This window comes from Sinocyclocheilus anshuiensis, unplaced genomic scaffold, assembly GCF_001515605.1.
Source record: "Sinocyclocheilus anshuiensis isolate Anshui unplaced genomic scaffold, SAMN03320099.WGS_v1.1 scaffold130, whole genome shotgun sequence".
Taxonomy (NCBI): Eukaryota; Metazoa; Chordata; class Actinopteri; order Cypriniformes; family Cyprinidae; genus Sinocyclocheilus; species Sinocyclocheilus anshuiensis.
In genome coordinates, this window is record NW_015544207.1 from 1,977,049 (window position 1) to 1,995,695 (window position 18,647).

An 18,647-nucleotide genomic window follows, 5' to 3' on the forward strand; every position below is an offset into this window, starting at 1 on the left:
TAACGGCACCCATTCACTGCACAGGATTCATTGGTAAGCAAGTGATGTAATGCTACATTTCTCCAAATCTTTTCTGATGAAGAAACAAACTCATCTACATCTTGGATGGCCTGAGGGTGAGTAAATTTTCATCAAATGTTAATTTCTGGGTAAACTATTTTTGTAATTCAGCATGCATTATGGGTGAAAAGTGTAGTATATAGGGCAAGAAAATGTTTGAAAGAGCAACATTATAAAATAGCTTAACGATATAAGGACACAGCACAGACGTGACTGCCCTAGAATGCCTTGTTATGAATTGGATTTGAAATGCGGGGTGTTGTCGGGCGATCAGGACGATGTTGGTGAGCTGTTTGGTTTAGGCTGTAAGTGATGAATAGTGACATCATCTCTGCGGTTATTATGTGTGTGTGTATCAAGAGCAGCTGCGCTCAGTTTAAATGTGAGAGGTCCGCTCGTAATCCCACAACTAAACAGGGTGTGCGTGTGTGTGGAGGAAGTGCTTGGTGAGATGCTCAAGAGCCCCAGTGCTTCTTTCCTGTGACCAACACATGTGAGAGACCGAGAGCGCCTGCCAAATTGAGCGGCTTGAGCATGTGCCCTTTAGAACAGCTTATTACGGCAGAAAAAACACAGACAGGAAATATACCACATACTTTATAAAACAAAAACAATGTAGCGACAGTAATTTAATAATAACAACGTGGGGAATGTACGTCTGTGTATGAGAAAGAGACAAAGAGAATTAGAAAGACACGAGGGATAAATAATGCGTTTTCATTTGTCTACGTTTGATGGTGTGTTTCCAATTAGAGGTCACATTCATCTCATAATGGCTTTGCGAGCACACACACACACACACACGAACACACATGAGCGTTTGATGAATCAGTGGGTTTTGGTCTGGCTGTATTGATGTGGTTCAGTGGAGGAAGGAAAGCTTGATTTCTATAGTAATTAAATGCAGCACATTACAGGAAAATTACATTTGTAACATAAAACAAAAAGGAAATGTTTTCTGGTACTTACAGATTTTTTCTTCAGTACACTGAAAAAGAATGAAAGTCATTGCATTAGTAGTTATCCAGGTACTCTTGGTCTACTGTTTTGTGAAAACTATGAATTTGGATATACTATGTTCACATCCTGTTTTTTGCCTTCTGAATAGTTAGTTCCAGTCCTCAGATTTGATTGGCTGAGCCGGTTCCAGACGTGCTGTTCATTTGTGCATTAGTGGTGGGGATTTTCCGTAATTCTTTATGCAGGTTATATACATTGATACACCAGTAGTGGTGACAATAGAATATATAATGAATGAGTCATTGAATCATTCACTCAAAAATTCATGCCAACATATTGATTCATTCAGGAATGAAGCACCAATACTGTTTACTCTGAGGTGGATTATTTGATTTTTCTTTGACTTTATTTCAATCTGTTTTCGTAAAGAAAAAATAGTTAATGCAACTGACAGTGTTGTATAAATAAAAATATAAAGATATAAATTATATAATTATATAGTTATACATATACTGTTTATTTGTTTTTCCCAAAATAAGGTGTTGAACACTTTGTGGTTGTCAAACGATAATTTAACATGTTTTGTGTGAAATTGAGGAGAACTGACCTCATACATCTACTAAAAATGTTTAAAAATGCTTTCAAAATGAGTTGATTATACATCATGTTGAAAATGTGTTGCTAAAGATAAGTTATGGCATCTTCACACAGCTGAGTTAAGGCTGCTCTGTGCCTGCTCAAAGTTCAGTGTAAATACACAATGTCCGATCAAAGACAGACTAAATTATGCCTGCTATGATCCACCTCAGCCACAAGTATCAAAGTATACAGTTGTAATTGCTGTGTAAATGCATTCATGCCACCTCTGAGCAGCATTAAACAGTCTGTGTAAAGGCACCTAAATGCCACTTCAGAAGCGCTTCTGTGCCACCTTTGCATTGTAAATTTGGCTATAGTTGGGTGAAAAGCTGTAGCATTGTTTGTTTTTCTGATACAAGTTTGTTTATTGTTTAATCTAGTATGGCAAATGAAAGCCCCGTTCACACCAAGAATGATAACTATAAAGATAACGATATTAGTGTCCACACCAGCAGATGATATCATCTGTTTTTTCTAAGTGCATGCTCGTCTGCCGCTTTAAATTCTCGAGCTCGTGATAGCAGGATTGATTCTGATTGGGTGTCAATGTTTTTATCGTACATCAACTCGAAAATATCGTTCTGAAAGTGATTCCAACGATATCGTTTCTCTGTGCCTTTATCTTTATAGCTGTGGTGGGGACTCTGCTATTCTTTAATATTGAGAACGATTTTTAGAACTATATCTTTATCGTTATCGTGCTTGGTGTGAACGGGCCTTTACACTGCAAAGGTGGCACAGAAGGGCTTTTGAAGTGCAATTTAGGTGTCTGTCAACAGTTTGTTTAATGCTGCTCAGAGGTGGCATGAATGCATTTACACAGCAACTGCAACTGTATACTATACACTAGGGGCTGAAGTGGGTCATAGTAGGCATAATTCAGTCTGGCTTTAATCCAGCACTGAATCTTAACACTGAATTTTGTGCAGGCACAGAGGAGCTAAAGATGCATTAGTAAAATAAATACGACTACTGTCGTAACAGTAGTCTACTCTTTCTAGTCCAAAGAGTATAGACAAATCAGTAAATCACAACTTTTTCATTTGTGACTATCGCTGACATTTACAATGACAGAATCATGAAACCATATCCACAACTATTACTTTTACAGAACTACGCAGGACTTTTACAGTGCTCTTTAAGTATGAAACTTATAAATGTTATAAGTAAGGAGCACATGCGCTCAATCTGCAGAGCTCCAGGTGGGCGACAGGTTCAGCAGGCCTGCGGGGTCACCTTCATTACCTCGCATGCAAACAGTGCGTATGCTGTGCACGTGTGTGTGACTGCAGAAGCAGGAGTGATGCAGGCCATGAGTGCTAATGGGATTGTTTGTGTGTTTGCGTGTATTGGGATGAAAAGGAAAAGCAGAGGAAACAGGTAGCTGTTCAGATGCCTGTGGATTGAGTTTCCCTAGCTGCTCATATAAATGCTGTGTCTCTCTCTTTCTCTCTCTCAGTAATGTTTATTTAACACAGGTAGGGCGAACATGCCGTTAGCCACTTGTTTCCTCCCAGAGGAAGTCATAAATGTGCCCGCTTGGGTTTAACTGCGCCCAGCCTCACTGCTAATGACTGCCATATATGTGTAGATGTAGAGAGATGGAAATGCAGGGATGATAAACATGAAGAGGTGATGTTTTGGAAGCTGCTGCCATCACGGAAAGGTGAGGAGATTATTCACAAGGATTTGTTCTGGTCTCCATCCAGAAACAACTTGAGGTTTTAAACCAGTTTCTCATCCAGACTTTTTACCTTGTCTAGAGGAATTTGAGGAGTTTGCCCAGTTCACAAAAAAGCATTCAGTTTACCTTAGGCAGAAGAAACATGCTTGCTAGATGGAGAAGACACTTAAGGCTCCTGATATACTTTAAGTGAAATTGAATGCATGACATCATTTTGAACAAAATCTGGCCAAAACGAAGGTAGCCTACTTTTGAGTTCGCTTCTGTGGTTTGAAACAGCATGCAAGTGCAAACTTTCTGGAACACTCAAGGTAATCTCCAGTTCATTCCTATGTGATATTTTGTAGCACCTGTAACCAAAGGGGGCGGAGCTTATCAAAAGGTCAATGAATGGATCAAAATTTGACTGGTTAAACCCAGATTATACTTTGTTTTTTATGTGTACAGTAAGGTATACATACAGTGCATGCGAAGGAAATTTCATCATAGTACACGCACACTGTATTGGCACATCCAGATTTTTCTGAAGCAGCTGTTTGGGTGTATTTTTGTTGCAGTTCCTGGTATTTTTTTGTTGTTCCATCTCTTCCATCTCATTCCATAGTATGCATATGTGGACCGCCTGTGTTCACACATGCTGTTGAATGGAATATACTTTGAAAGATTATGCATTTGCATCAAAACTGAAGTACACTAGGATTTTAGCATAGCCCTATTAGCCAATGCTGGCAGATGCTGTAACAGCATTCTCAGTTGACGCTCACATAAAAGTTGCGGTTCACTCTGATTAGATTCTGAAAGTATTTAGAATTATATTATAGGGCATGTTAACACTTGGCAGGATTGGTTAGATTAAAACAAACGTTGCAATTGCTCTGTTAGTGCGGTTCATCTGAATAAGTGTGAATGCGGCCCTCTGAACCTTGATGCACATCAAACAAGTGGACCAAGACCCACCTTTTCGGGGGTCTCGACAGTGTTGGAGAAAGTTACTTTTAAAAGTAATACATTACAATATTGCATTACTCCATTAAAAGTAACTAATTGTGTTACTTAGTTACTCTTTATGGACAGTAATGCATTGCGTTACTTTTGTCACCTGGGCTGGGCTAGCTTATTTGTTTTTTAATTACAAAAACCCCAAAAGTTATATTTTTGGCAACTGTAAAGGCCCTTTCACACCAGAAGTTAAATTAATAAGCCTCAGGCAGAAGGAAGTGCCTCTGCACCTCGCTCCCAATTTCTCTCAACACGGGGACAGGAAAGGTGTCAGTGAATAAATGGAAAAACAAAGTAACTTGCATTACTTTTTTGAAAAAGTAACTTAATTGTAAATTTCAAAAAGTACTAGTTACTTGAAAAAAAATTAATCTGATTACATAACTCGCGTTACTTTTTCTCCTAACACTGGGTCTCGTGTCCACTTCCAAATGAACTCTGGTGCAGTTTGACTGATATATGAATGCAACATGGACCAAAGACATTTAAACAAACCAAAAATAAGATGTGATGTCAGAAGATGCAACCCTAAAGGACAGAATGCTAAAACATACCTGGTTTTTTGATTATAGGAGCTACAGTATGTTGCCCATTACAGTTAGTAAAGGCATCTGAATCACTGTCTCTTTGCAGCAGATCTCTGTGAGCAACAGAGGAAATCCTGCCACTGCTACTTTACACATGTTATAAGCTCTTCGTGAGTTACCATTTGAACACAAGCATATTTAGCCCTGCACATAGCATTTTTTGGATGTTCTGTCACAAAAATATACAGTCAAACCAAAAATTATTCAGACACCAGATATCATTTTTGATATTTTTTTTACTAGTGGGTGCAGGACACTATAGTTCATTTATGTAAGTGAGGATAGCAAAATAAAGTAAACTGTGACAAATTATACCCCAAAATTCTTCATACAGTGGACTACCAGTAAAACTGATAAACATTTAGGACCAAAAATTATTCAGACACTTTGACCTGACCATGTTTTGCTCAAGTGTTTTCTTCTTTAATTGCTAATGTGACCATTTTACACCACAGACTGAACAAAATTAAGAATTGCATGGTAATTGGTTGACCTAAATTGGTATTTCTAATTGTGTACTTATATTTAGCTGACAGCTATTCAACCTAATTCATTTGTGAGACAGTCTAACAGAAGGATGGCATTATCAAGATGAATTTGTTCTGACACAGTTTAACTCTGAGTTCTTGTCATATTTTATCACCATTTTCTACACTATAGCAAATAAACTGTGATAATATGAGAAATGTTGAAGGTGTCTGAATCAATTTTGGTTTGACTGTATGTCTTAAAAGCTGTCTGTTAAGGTTGTGACCATATCCTTAAAGCTGCAGTCCGTAACTTTTTTTGGTTAAAAATGATCCGAAATCAATATTTGAGCAAGTACATAAGTGTTCAAAACTATCTTCTTACTTTAGCCCGATTCACAACGGTTAGCTTATAATAATGTTTTCTAATTTGAGTGGTACTGGTAGGAATTTGCGGGAAATTCGAGCATGCCACTGCATCATTACGTCATGTCTGTAAACATAAGAAGTTGTCCCGGCTAATAAGCATGTGAGGATCCTGCAGGTGACGGATCGTTCATAGCCTTTTCTCACAGCAGCTGGAATAATTCAACTTATTTTGATGACGGATTGTAATCGAGAAAGGATTATGTGTTTATGAAACACATGTGACTGAAATTAGATTATATTCCAGTTTTAAATGGGCATCTGATTACAGATAGTCTACGTGGAATTACACAAGTTTTGTATTTTAAAGAAAACCAGTTCGAAGGAAGAATAATTTGCTTTTTGGGTAAAATAATTTTTAATATGAAATTCTAATGGTATGACAATTAGAGATTAGACTGTACAGAAATTGAAATGTAATGCTAATACACACTACATACACATAGTCACATAATGCGGATGTTGTTAACATTAACAATTTGAGAACAAAGTATAACAATAATAATAATTTGCACAATAGTTTTATGTGATATGAGCTAGCCGATTGTTAGATTTAATCACCATTGGTAGCGCAATTTATTGTAATGCTTTTTTCCTCAGTTGGTCAGAACAAAAGTGGCAGACATGTTACTTGTTCAGATCACAATATCCAGTGAAAATTCTTATTTGGGTCATACTTCCAAGACATTAGTCAATATTTTATAAATTTACAATTTTTAATTCTGTTGTTTTGATGTTAATTTACAGTCTTTAAAAATGATACAAAACAGCATCACAGGACTTCTGTGTAACGCCCCTGTGGACTGTTTGTTGTGGTTTCTTCCCTTTGTGTTGGTTTAGCCCGTCTAATCATTAGTTAATCACCGTCATTGTGCTCACCTGTCTGCCTCTAATTATTCACCCCATATTAGTTCCTGTCTGTCTGAGCATTGGTGTCGGTTATTGTTAATGTTACCCCGAGTGTGTGTCTCACCTACCTGAACCTGCCTTGTTGTGTCTACAATAAATGTCATTATTGGAATCCTTGTCGTCCTCGTCGTCCTGCCTGCCTCCACACACCCGTTTCCGTGACATTCTGTGAAAGAACTGAAGACTGAAGGTGGCTGGAGAGGAGTCTGCTTCACATCTGCTCCACACAGTCCATAAAGTCCTCTTTAATGTTTAAGCTTTGACAGAGAGATTAAGGGCCTGCCACGGCCCAAGCTCAGGGAGGGTGTGTTTGTCCGCAGTGGGAGCGCACCTGCGCTGGGGACACGGGTTTGGGGTACAGTCTGGATTTTGACTTTTGAGGGCTTTATGGATGGGCGACGCACGCTTACTTGTGTCATCACTTCTGGCTGCTCTGAGCCTGGAGATCTTATTTATTGGTTACAGGGTGGAACAGAACAACTGCTGCAATCATTCACTCTCTGTGTGTGTCTGCGTGTGTGTCCACGTTTGCAGATGTTTCTTAGAGTAGATTTGCCATGATGTATCTGTAGCCACGTGCATTGTGTTTGTAGCCATGTGTTGTTTTGGATGTGTGTGTGTGTGTGTGATCTCATTTACTGTTAAGCCTCACATGTGCGCAGACAATGACGCCAAATGAACTAGGGGAAAAATGCGAAGAGGCTCTTATTAAATAGCTCAACTATGACACTCCTCTGGTCTCGCTCTGCTGATGCCATTGATGAACAGGTGGCCGTTTGAATCATTTGTTTCTGGTTCGGTCGAAAGCATTCAGAACACCGTGTAATTTTGAAGACGCAGCCAAATTGCCGTCACCTAGATTCCAATTCTCATGGGACCTTCTCTAGAAATGCATAAACACAGTGGATCCAAAAAGTATTTGGCCACACTAAAAATGAATAGAATTAGATGACAAAATGTGGCATCTGCAAATGATTCTCAGAATTAATGTCATATTCTCCAGCTGATTTCAGGGTGTTTTTTTTCGAGGATGTGGGAAGTCAGTTCTCCACAAGTTCACACAGGTGTCTTAGTAGTTATGTTGCCTTTGCATTCTATCAGAATGATTGTAAATAGTTTCCTAGTTAGAAATTGGACATGAATGACCTCTCAGTTCGTATTTATGACTGGGAAACTCATTTTGAGTTCCAAGAGAACTATTGCTGTAGTTACCGTTAAGTTTTACTCGTTTTTAACATTGCTTTCTCTTTCCATTGCACTCACAACCCCATGTCACAAGAAAACGTAAACGTAAGTATTTCGTGAGGTGGTGATTTCGTATGAAATCGTACAATGTTGTATGTACAAAAACGTAATGACTGAGATCATACAAATTTGTATGAACTAGTCACCACTTCTGCAAAACTTAAAAAAAAGCTACAAACTTTCATGAGATTGTGTTAGTCATGTATATTTATGTATACAAATAACCAAATTGTATATTGTAAGCCATAATGCATACTATATGTATTTTTCAGCGAAAACAGCATTAATTTAACCAAAATTCCAGATGCGATAAATGTATATAATAGCACAAGTAACATTTTTATGTTTATCAACAAAAAGGATTCTACTGTACATTTAATTTTAAATCCATTGGATATTGACTAAATATCTACTATGCATTTAGGTCTAAAATGATTTCTTCAAGAATGAACCTGGTACAACAAAGCACTTGAATGTGACAGACTTGTAATTATGTCTTCAGAAGTGGGAAGCAGGAAATAACTGAAGGGAGCATTAGTTATAATAACTTTGAACATGTTCCACAACATTTGACGACCACAATGTCACAACACTTTTTGTGTTAGTTTTGAACAGTATATTTAGCATTTTATCATTCAGACTTAAACTTATTTTATGTTAAATGGTTTGTTTGGTGTTTAATCAGTGAAATCTACTTAAAATCATATTTTTAATTGTGGTTTACTAGTGTGTTTCAGTGCTTGTTGGGGTGATTGTAGTGGTGTACACATGCATGCAGCATGCAGCACTCTATAGGTGTTTGTGCTCTGGTCTACATTATCAGGAGTGTGTGTGTGTGTGTGTTGTTTAAGCACATTCCTGGAGGTATGTTTAAATGGTGTAAGGGTGAAGCAATGAAAGCTTTGTGCACGTCATCCATTAAAATCTACAGAGAAATGGAAAAGCACTTAGAGCAAACGGTTTGATCTTCCCTGACAGAAGTACAGAAGACTCAGGGAGAGACAGAGAGAGGAAAACAGGAAGTGAGAGATGTGTGTGAGAGAGAGAGAGAGAGTGAGAGAGATATTTGTTAAAAAAGTATTGCTTGAGACACAAATAAATTAAAAATCCCAAGTTAAATGTTGACTTCAGAAGGGAATAAAGAAGGCAAGAAGAAAGGGAAGAAGAAGAAGCTCTGTAAATTTACTTTTGAATGCATAAATCATATTTCCCTGCTCCTTAGTTGGTTAAAAGGATGCTTAAATCTGCATGCACCTACTAGATCTGTATAGCCTCATATGAGCAAAGCGAGTTCAGATTTAGCTTGCAACATTTTCTGATCCCATTTCTCCCCCTTCAATTGGCCAGCATCTGTTGGATCTGTGGCTTAGCAGTAAACACATGTGTTCCAAAATGCATTTTAGTCCATGGTGCTCATATGGGCAAAGTGAGATTGAATCTAGCAAGCAATCATTTCCTCTCAATATAAATGTTTAGACTTTTGGAAGTAAATGTGAGTGCAATATTCACTGCCAGTACCGCCGCTCCCTATACGCAGAGTACGTATAGAGTCACTGCCACAATGTTAAGGAGTTCTGAGTGTTTTTGGGGCATTGCTATGTGGTTTCTAACATGTTCTTAGTTGCTTAAAGGTGAAGTCAAATGACCACACTCTACTATATTTCACTAGAGCATTCTGAGGCTGGTTTCACAAAAGTCTTCTTATGAAAAATAAATTCTTCGAAGTTTGTAAGAATGTTCATAAGAAGTGAAATTCTTGAGAAGTTCTTAAATAATTTCTCAAGAAAATCTAAATCGTTCTTAAAAATAAATGTACAGGCTTTGGTGTTATCTGATTGTATGGCAAATCATGCTGAAAATACACCACAGTTCATCTTTTTATTTATTAAGAGCATGTGCTAAAGTTATGTCATCTGCCACTATAACCCTCCATTTGTGTTCCAGTCATTTTGACCCGGAGAGAAGTTTCTTCTCGAATGCTAGTGAAGGTTATCACATTGGTGGTGTTCCCTGTCAGAAATAACTGACCTACAAAAAATTGCTTATAAATTTCTTGTTATGCTATTACCAAATATTCATTAAATTATCCATAAATAATGCCTTTTTCCACTCAAAAACTGAAGTGCATAAGCTCAGATTAATGAAGCCTACAATCAATCAGTTCCAAAAAGAAAAGCAAAACCTGTGCCAATTGAAAGAAAACAAGTTGACAAAAAGATTGAATCCATGATTTGGCGATAATATAGCATAATAAGAGATTTACAAGTATATTTTAAAAGGCCAGTCATTTTTTGGGAGTAGATAGGGAGTAGACACCAAATTAGGGAGTAGATAGTTTCAGCAACACAAGGGTTAAATGCTTGAGCTTTGATTGGTCAGTGTTTTTAACTTTAGTTATCGTCCTTGGTGTGAACAGGCCTTTAGAATGATTTATGAAACTTTTTGTAGGTGTGAACTGATGAACTATGGGAAGTGTGTAAATCCAATTCCTTAGAATCCATTTCAGCATGTGTTGAATGATACAGGTTAGTGCAGCTCTCAGATGTGCAATAACTCTACACAGTGTTTTATTTTCTTCTGGATTTGAACCCACAAAGTATTGCATAATAAGTAAGAGCCATCATTGTTTTGGAGCTTTAGAGCTGCTGTAGAGGTCTGGGCGTCTCTGTGAGAGGCGTCGCTGTGTGCCAAGCGGGCACAGGTGGCCCTGGTGTTGCGTCTGCCCTGTGAGGGGGCACCCAGGGGGTTCAATGGAAGGGCAGCTCTGAATTAGAACGGTGTGTAAACAATTCCAGTCCTCTGAGAAGAGCGGGACAATGAGACACGGAATGCCCCCTGCTAATCGTCACTGCTGGGTAACCGGATCCGTGCGCGCTCTGCCTCGCTCTCTTTCACCTTATTGCACAGTAGGGCCTTTGTGCTGTTTGCTGCCATTCTAAAGGCGCTATGAAAGGAGGATGAGGACAGGTAGTGGTGGATGGAGAGGGCAAAGGATGGGTGGAAAAGATGGTGAAAGGATCTGGAGGAGGAGATGAGAGAAAGGGATGGAGGGATAGAAAGTCACTGAGGATAAATGAGGTGAGCAGGGAACAGTGCTACACAACTGAAGGGTGTTCTGTCAGGGACATCAGGGAAATAGCAATCCCAAATGCGAATAAACTGCAGCAATAAATGAATCCACACACAGGATAAAACAGACTTATAAGCTGAAAAGGAGGGGAAAACATTTATCATGTTTTGTTTTTGATATCAAAGGCTGTGTGTGTACGATAACCTCTGCATCTCACCTCAATTTGTTTTAGTGTTTTTTTTTCTGTCAAAGATGTTTCATTGATTTTATTATTATAAATTCTATGTAAATAAATGTCAGTGTGTGATTCTAACATTTTAAATGTGTGTTTACTTAGATTTGATAAATGGGTCAGTGACATTTATTCTTTTGATGCTTTAATTTATTAAAATGCACATAAAAGTAAAACAAAAAAAATATACAGTATATTGTACAGTACAGTGACTTAAATACACATATGATTGAAATGTCTTACATGTCTGAAGAAGAATGAAGAAAACAATTCATTAAAATGAATTCTAAAATAGAAAAACTGTATTGTTTTTGTTTTCTCTCACACACACACACACACACACATATATATAAACTGTCTTATATGCCATTGACCCAAATCATTTCGGTACTGTGTTGGGTCACCACTTGATGACCAATGTAAAATCCTGATCCTGGAGCAAATGCAGTTGGGAAGCACCAGAATAGATCACACTCTGTGGGACTGTCTAAAGAGAAACATACAGCTTCATTTTCACACAGTGGAGTCTCTTCAAACCATGATTCACGGCTCTCAGTAGAGGTATGAGGATGACAGCTGCTCTCACTGGCTCTGATGCACTGACTGAAGAGTCAACAAGGCTGCTATTGTCTGTGTGTGTGTGTGTGTGTGTGTAGCACTCTCACACAGTGATAAAAGACAGAACAAGAGCCAGAGAGACACAGAGAGCTATCTTCAGTCCCTGACAGAGCTTATCAATCACTGAAAAGTGAGAGTTCAACACATTGTATACATAGACATGTTCTTCATACATCATCTTATAATTTATCTGAAATATTACTGTGCACACACACAGTGAACACATTGCACACCAAATACATTAAGCCTGTACAGCATATCAAGCTGTAAAGTTCATTATGTGCAACCAGTAGAATAATAATTACAATAAAAAAAACTTGACATTCACTAAAAGGCAGGTTCTTTGGGAAACCAAAAATGGCTCATCTCTGCAAAACCCCCCTTTTGGGACTTTTATTTTTAAGTGTACAGTGTTGGTAAAGTAAAGAAAGTGTAAATCAGTAATGATTCCGTTTTTAAGGGAAAGGCCACTCAAAAATGAAAATTCTGTCAGTAATTATCATGGTGTTCGATATGTGGAACTGCACATTTATGGAGGAGAAAAAAAAAAAATGACTGGAGATTTGTATGGAGATTTTTATGAGACTTGACAGGTCTTCTGTTTGCTGTAAGCTTGTATATGGGAAACAGCAGGGTGAACATTCATCAAAACATCTTCTTTTGTCTTCATCAGAAGAGGGAAGCTCATATAGGTTTCATAAACACTTGAGGGTGCGTGATTGAGAAGAGCGGGACAATGAGACACGGAATGCCCCCTGCTAATCGTCACTGCTGGGTAACCGGATCCGTGCGCGCTCTGCCTCGCTCTCTTTCACCTTATTGCACAGTAGGGCCTTTGTGCTGTTTGCTGCCATTCTAAAGGCGCTATGAAAGGAGGATGAGGACAGGTAGTGGTGGATGGAGAGGGCAAAGGATGGGTGGAAAAGATGGTGAAAGGATCTGGAGGAGGAGATGAGAGAAAGGGATGGAGGGATAGAAAGTCACTGAGGATAAATGAGGTGAGCAGGGAACAGTGCTACACAACTGAAGGGTGTTCTGTCAGGGACATCAGGGAAATAGCAATCCCAAATGCGAATAAACTGCAGCAATAAATGAATCCACACACAGGATAAAACAGACTTATAAGCTGAAAAGGAGGGGAAAACATTTATCATGTTTTGTTTTTGATATCAAAGGCTGTGTGTGTACGATAACCTCTGCATCTCACCTCAATTTGTTTTAGTGTTTTTTTTTCTGTCAAAGATGTTTCATTGATTTTATTATTATAAATTCTATGTAAATAAATGTCAGTGTGTGATTCTAACATTTTAAATGTGTGTTTACTTAGATTTGATAAATGGGTCAGTGACATTTATTCTTTTGATGCTTTAATTTATTAAAATGCACATAAAAGTAAAACAAAAAAAATATACAGTATATTGTACAGTACAGTGACTTAAATACACATATGATTGAAATGTCTTACATGTCTGAAGAAGAATGAAGAAAACAATTCATTAAAATGAATTCTAAAATAGAAAAACTGTATTGTTTTTGTTTTCTCTCACACACACACACACACACACATATATATAAACTGTCTTATATGCCATTGACCCAAATCATTTCGGTACTGTGTTGGGTCACCACTTGATGACCAATGTAAAATCCTGATCCTGGAGCAAATGCAGTTGGGAAGCACCAGAATAGATCACACTCTGTGGGACTGTCTAAAGAGAAACATACAGCTTCATTTTCACACAGTGGAGTCTCTTCAAACCATGATTCACGGCTCTCAGTAGAGGTATGAGGATGACAGCTGCTCTCACTGGCTCTGATGCACTGACTGAAGAGTCAACAAGGCTGCTATTGTCTGTGTGTGTGTGTGTGTGTGTGTAGCACTCTCACACAGTGATAAAAGACAGAACAAGAGCCAGAGAGACACAGAGAGCTATCTTCAGTCCCTGACAGAGCTTATCAATCACTGAAAAGTGAGAGTTCAACACATTGTATACATAGACATGTTCTTCATACATCATCTTATAATTTATCTGAAATATTACTGTGCACACACACAGTGAACACATTGCACACCAAATACATTAAGCCTGTACAGCATATCAAGCTGTAAAGTTCATTATGTGCAACCAGTAGAATAATAATTACAATAAAAAAAACTTGACATTCACTAAAAGGCAGGTTCTTTGGGAAACCAAAAATGGCTCATCTCTGCAAAACCCCCCTTTTGGGACTTTTATTTTTAAGTGTACAGTGTTGGTAAAGTAAAGAAAGTGTAAATCAGTAATGATTCCGTTTTTAAGGGAAAGGCCACTCAAAAATGAAAATTCTGTCAGTAATTATCATGGTGTTCGATATGTGGAACTGCACATTTATGGAGGAGAAAAAAAAAAAATGACTGGAGATTTGTATGGAGATTTTTATGAGACTTGACAGGTCTTCTGTTTGCTGTAAGCTTGTATATGGGAAACAGCAGGGTGAACATTCATCAAAACATCTTCTTTTGTCTTCATCAGAAGAGGGAAGCTCATATAGGTTTCATAAACACTTGAGGGTGCGTGATTGGTGACAGAATTTTCATTTTGGGTTGAATGATCCCTTTAATTCAAGTTCTTTGGCTACCAAAACACTCCAGGCTCAATTTCAGAATCTGCCCTCTTTGCGAAAAACATTCAGACAGTTTTCAAGACGATAAAATGTAAACACAATTTGGTCAGCCAGTTTGAATCAAGTCCCAAGCTCACAAAATGTGAGAGATGCCTTCTGCCTCACAGAGTCCAGATGATGGAGGAAGTAGTGAAAAAGGGCTTGAGAATAAGAGACACATAAAGCTGTCTGCGGGACTATGTCTCAATCAGTGGCTCTGCAGAATTCAAACATCTGTCTAGAAATGTGCTCTGTGTTTATGCATGAAAAACCAGAAAGGGGCGGCTTGACTTGCCTGCGGCTGGCATTAGAGCAAATGAAGGTGACATTTGAGTTAACGGTGTAAATGTCAAGCTAACCTTTCACTGAACGTTTTGACACGGTTTTGAAGCGCTGATATGACATGGAAGCATCTCTTTCACTGTTTGTCTTATACAGTTGAACACGATAAGGAGTTTTTGCCTGTGAGGCGCCATCACAGAGAATTCCGATTTGACCTGTCCAAGATTCCGGAGGGTGAAGCGGTGACTGCTGCAGAGTTCCGCATCTACAAGGACTTTGTTCCAGAACGCTTTGACAATGAGACCTTCCGCATCAGCGTCTACCAGGTGCTGGAAGAACATTCAGACAGGTACATCTCCACAATATACCATGGATATTAAGTATCATTTATATTTAAGGCTCTTAGGCAAGCAAACACACATCTGTCGAACACTAGGTGGCGCTATAATAAGGTCCTTTGCATATTCTATTTTAACTCCATGAGGGCTAGAATCTATTTTCTTTACTCTGAATCCTTGGGACAAAATCTAAAAATAATGTTCTTGGCAGATTCATTCCCTGCTATAAAAATTGTATGCTATTGTTTGCGATTTAGAGTGTTTTTTTTTCATCCAGGCTGTTAATCCGATCCTCACCAAATTTTGCACACAACAGTTAGGAACATTGCTGGCAAGAAGATCTCACTTGTATTTTACAAACTGACAATTATCTCCTGAATGCAATGTCCAAACTTAACAAAACTTTATAAGCATAAACCAGAAGGCATTGAGGACGCACATAACAAGTAAACTTTTCGGCCATTGAGTTTTTTGAAAAGGCAAGGCAATTTATTTCTAAAGCAAAATAGAAAACAACAGTACGTTGACCAATGTGCTGTACAGATTCTAAAACATAAATAAACATACAATACACACACATCTGTTATACAACACATACATAAAAAAAATCAGACATAAAAAAAAGAATGAGGTTCCAACACTCACAGTCACTCAGCAGCATTCTGCAAAAAAGCCTAGGAAAAAGGATGAGTCTTTAAAAGAGACTTAAATGACACCAGTGTACAGCCAGTTCTTATATCACTACAAAAGCACGTTCCCCCCACAGTTATGTCTCACCTTAGGAACAATCAAGAGTTTCTGGTCAGAGGACCTGAGTGATTTTGATAGTGCGTAAGGTTGTAACAAATCAGAAAGATAAGATGGTGCAAGGCCATTCAAAGATTTAAAAACAAACGGCAAAATTTTAACATCAATTCTATAACAGACCGGTAACCAATGTAAAGATGACAAAATGGGAGTAATATGGTCCCGTTTCCAACAACCTGTCAACATTCTAGCAGTGGTATTCTGGACAATCTGTAATTGTGATAGCATGGACTGACTAATCCCTACATACAGGGTATTACAGTAGTCCAGGCGAGAAGACACAAAAGCATGCATCACCTTTTCAAAATCACAAAAGGATAAAAATGGCTTGACCTTTGCTTAGTTAAAAAACTGATCTGAAAACACCATTAATCTGTTTGTCAAATTTCAAGGCATCATCAAAAATTACACCTACTTTTTTTTTTTTACCATAAATTTACCATAAATAGATAAAGGGTCTAAATCAATATTAATGGACCCAGATGCATTGGAGGGTGCAAAAGCAATAGTCTCAGTTTTACATTCATTTAGGTGCAGAAAATTCACAGCCAACAATGTTTTCAAGTCCTTTAAGCGTCCAAGAAGAGTCCCTAAAGGAGTTGCCTTCATTCTTTACTGTTACATATATTTGCATATCATTGGCAATGAAACGATATTCCGTGTTTACTAAATATAGACCCAATCGGAAGCATGTACAATGAAAACAAAATGGGTCCTATAATAAATCCTTGAGGGATCCCACATTTAAGAGAGGTCGACGAAAAGCTTTTTCGAATCTGTCCTACAGTAGGCCAGTGGTCTAATTTGCTCAAAACTTGGTGTGTATCATTTAGACATGCTCCTGACAAAAATGTATCAAAAGAATTTGGATTCACTTAACTGTTTAGCAGATATAGACTGATATGTTTATAGGTGAGGCTCATAATGACTAATTAGCCTATATCTTGTGATCATATCATCCAAACTTCAGAAAACTTTATACATATGGACAAAAGAGCATTGTGAGGAAACATACCTGTAAAGTCTCTACTTCAAAAGACAAATTGCCAAACGTCTAGGTCAGTTTTTCTGCTACCTTGTGTAGGTTTGTTCATATTTTATGAGGATGCAGACAAGCCACTCGGCTTGTACACTTCTACCAAGTGACAGTTGAATTTGCACTAGAAAAAGTGATTGGACTTACAACCTTTGACGTCAGCAACAAACTTCTGCAGATTTTCCCCCCAAATCAATATCAAAAATATGGAAAATGTCTGTAGTTTTCATGTGGGCCTGGATATACTTTACTATTTTTTATGGTGGGTGTTCTTGCCTGTGACTTTTTTCCAAGGAAAATCCTTTCCTCTTGAGGGCTGTAATGCTCTCAACCCCTCTGGTCTGTAAATGCTGGACACATTTGATTTGTGTTTCCTTTCCTTCTATTTCTTTTTGCCGCACACACAGTGCTCACTCTATCTAAGCATCCCAATGCAAACTTTACTGTCGCACCACACCATGTTTCCTATTCTGACTCAGCGGCTCTCCTCTCAAAGAATCAGTTGTGCGCCACAGGGCTTCCCTTCACCGCACGTTTGGGACCCTTTTAGAATATCGGCGTGACCCGCACTGTGAATTGGGTTCAAGAACGTCTAGCTCCTCCTACGTGCTGCTCGACCCCTCCTGAAGGCCTCAGTTGCCTCGACAGGTCTGTGGGGAACAACCCACCCCATTGTGCTCCCATCAGGGAGAGAAAAGAGACAAAAATGGAGGGATAAATGAGACTGGATTAGGCTGAGGCGGCAGATGTTTAGCAGAACAGGTGTTTGGATCACACACACTGAGCACCTGAACTCCTCTAAGTCTTTGAAACATCTGAAGTGTGTTCATGTGGTTCCCGTCGCTCTGCTTTCTCTCCCTGCAGCGATTCCCTTGTCTTTTGTTGTATACTGCCTTTCAGTCTTGTTCTTACGCTGTCGTCTTGTCTTGCTCTAAATTCCTCTGTTTGATTTAGTGCAGGGCAGCCACACTCTGAGATCAACAGCCGTTTATAAAGCCATTATTGTCAATTAAGGAAATGAAGTGCTCCCCAGGGTCTTACCATCTGGAGCGAGTGCTCTGTTTCTCGCTCTCCCATTTTTCCACTTAATTCACTTTTTCCCTCTGTTTCACTTTATCTGCCACCTTTTCCATCTTTCACTGTAAGGGTCATTCCAATCAGTGCCTTGAAAATAATTATGTTTTCAATTATCAGTGGTTTAATGTACAACATCCAGAGTTCATAAAAAATTGTTAATGCAGTAAGGTAAAGCTTAAAAAATGTAATAATTTTTGCAGTTCATCAACATGTATAATATATGTTTTTAGACCTGGATAAATTTCCTTTTACACTTTCATTCATTTCATTTGTGCTAAGACCTTGTGTTGTATGGAAGTCACCAGATGTTTTTCACAGCTATAATATAATATAATATAATATAATATAATATAATATAATATAATATAATATAATATAATATAATATAATATAATATAATATAATATAATATAATATAATATAATATAATATAATATAATATAATATAATATAATATAATATAATATAATATAATATAATATAATATAATATAATATAATATAATATAATATAATATAATATAATATAATATAATATAATATAATATAATATAATATAATATAATATA

General features: G+C 37.9%; 1 protein-coding gene across 1 annotated transcript in view; it reads left to right on the forward strand.

The window, feature by feature from the left end:
• The window catches only part of bmp7b (bone morphogenetic protein 7b), a 58,950-nt gene that overhangs the window by 24,806 nt on the left and 15,497 nt on the right, over positions 1 to 18,647 (forward strand). The window contains exon 2 of the mRNA XM_016497508.1: positions 14,978 to 15,170. Coding sequence (XP_016352994.1) covers positions 14,978 to 15,170 — 193 coding nt within the window. The remainder of the gene's footprint in view (positions 1 to 14,977; positions 15,171 to 18,647) is intronic.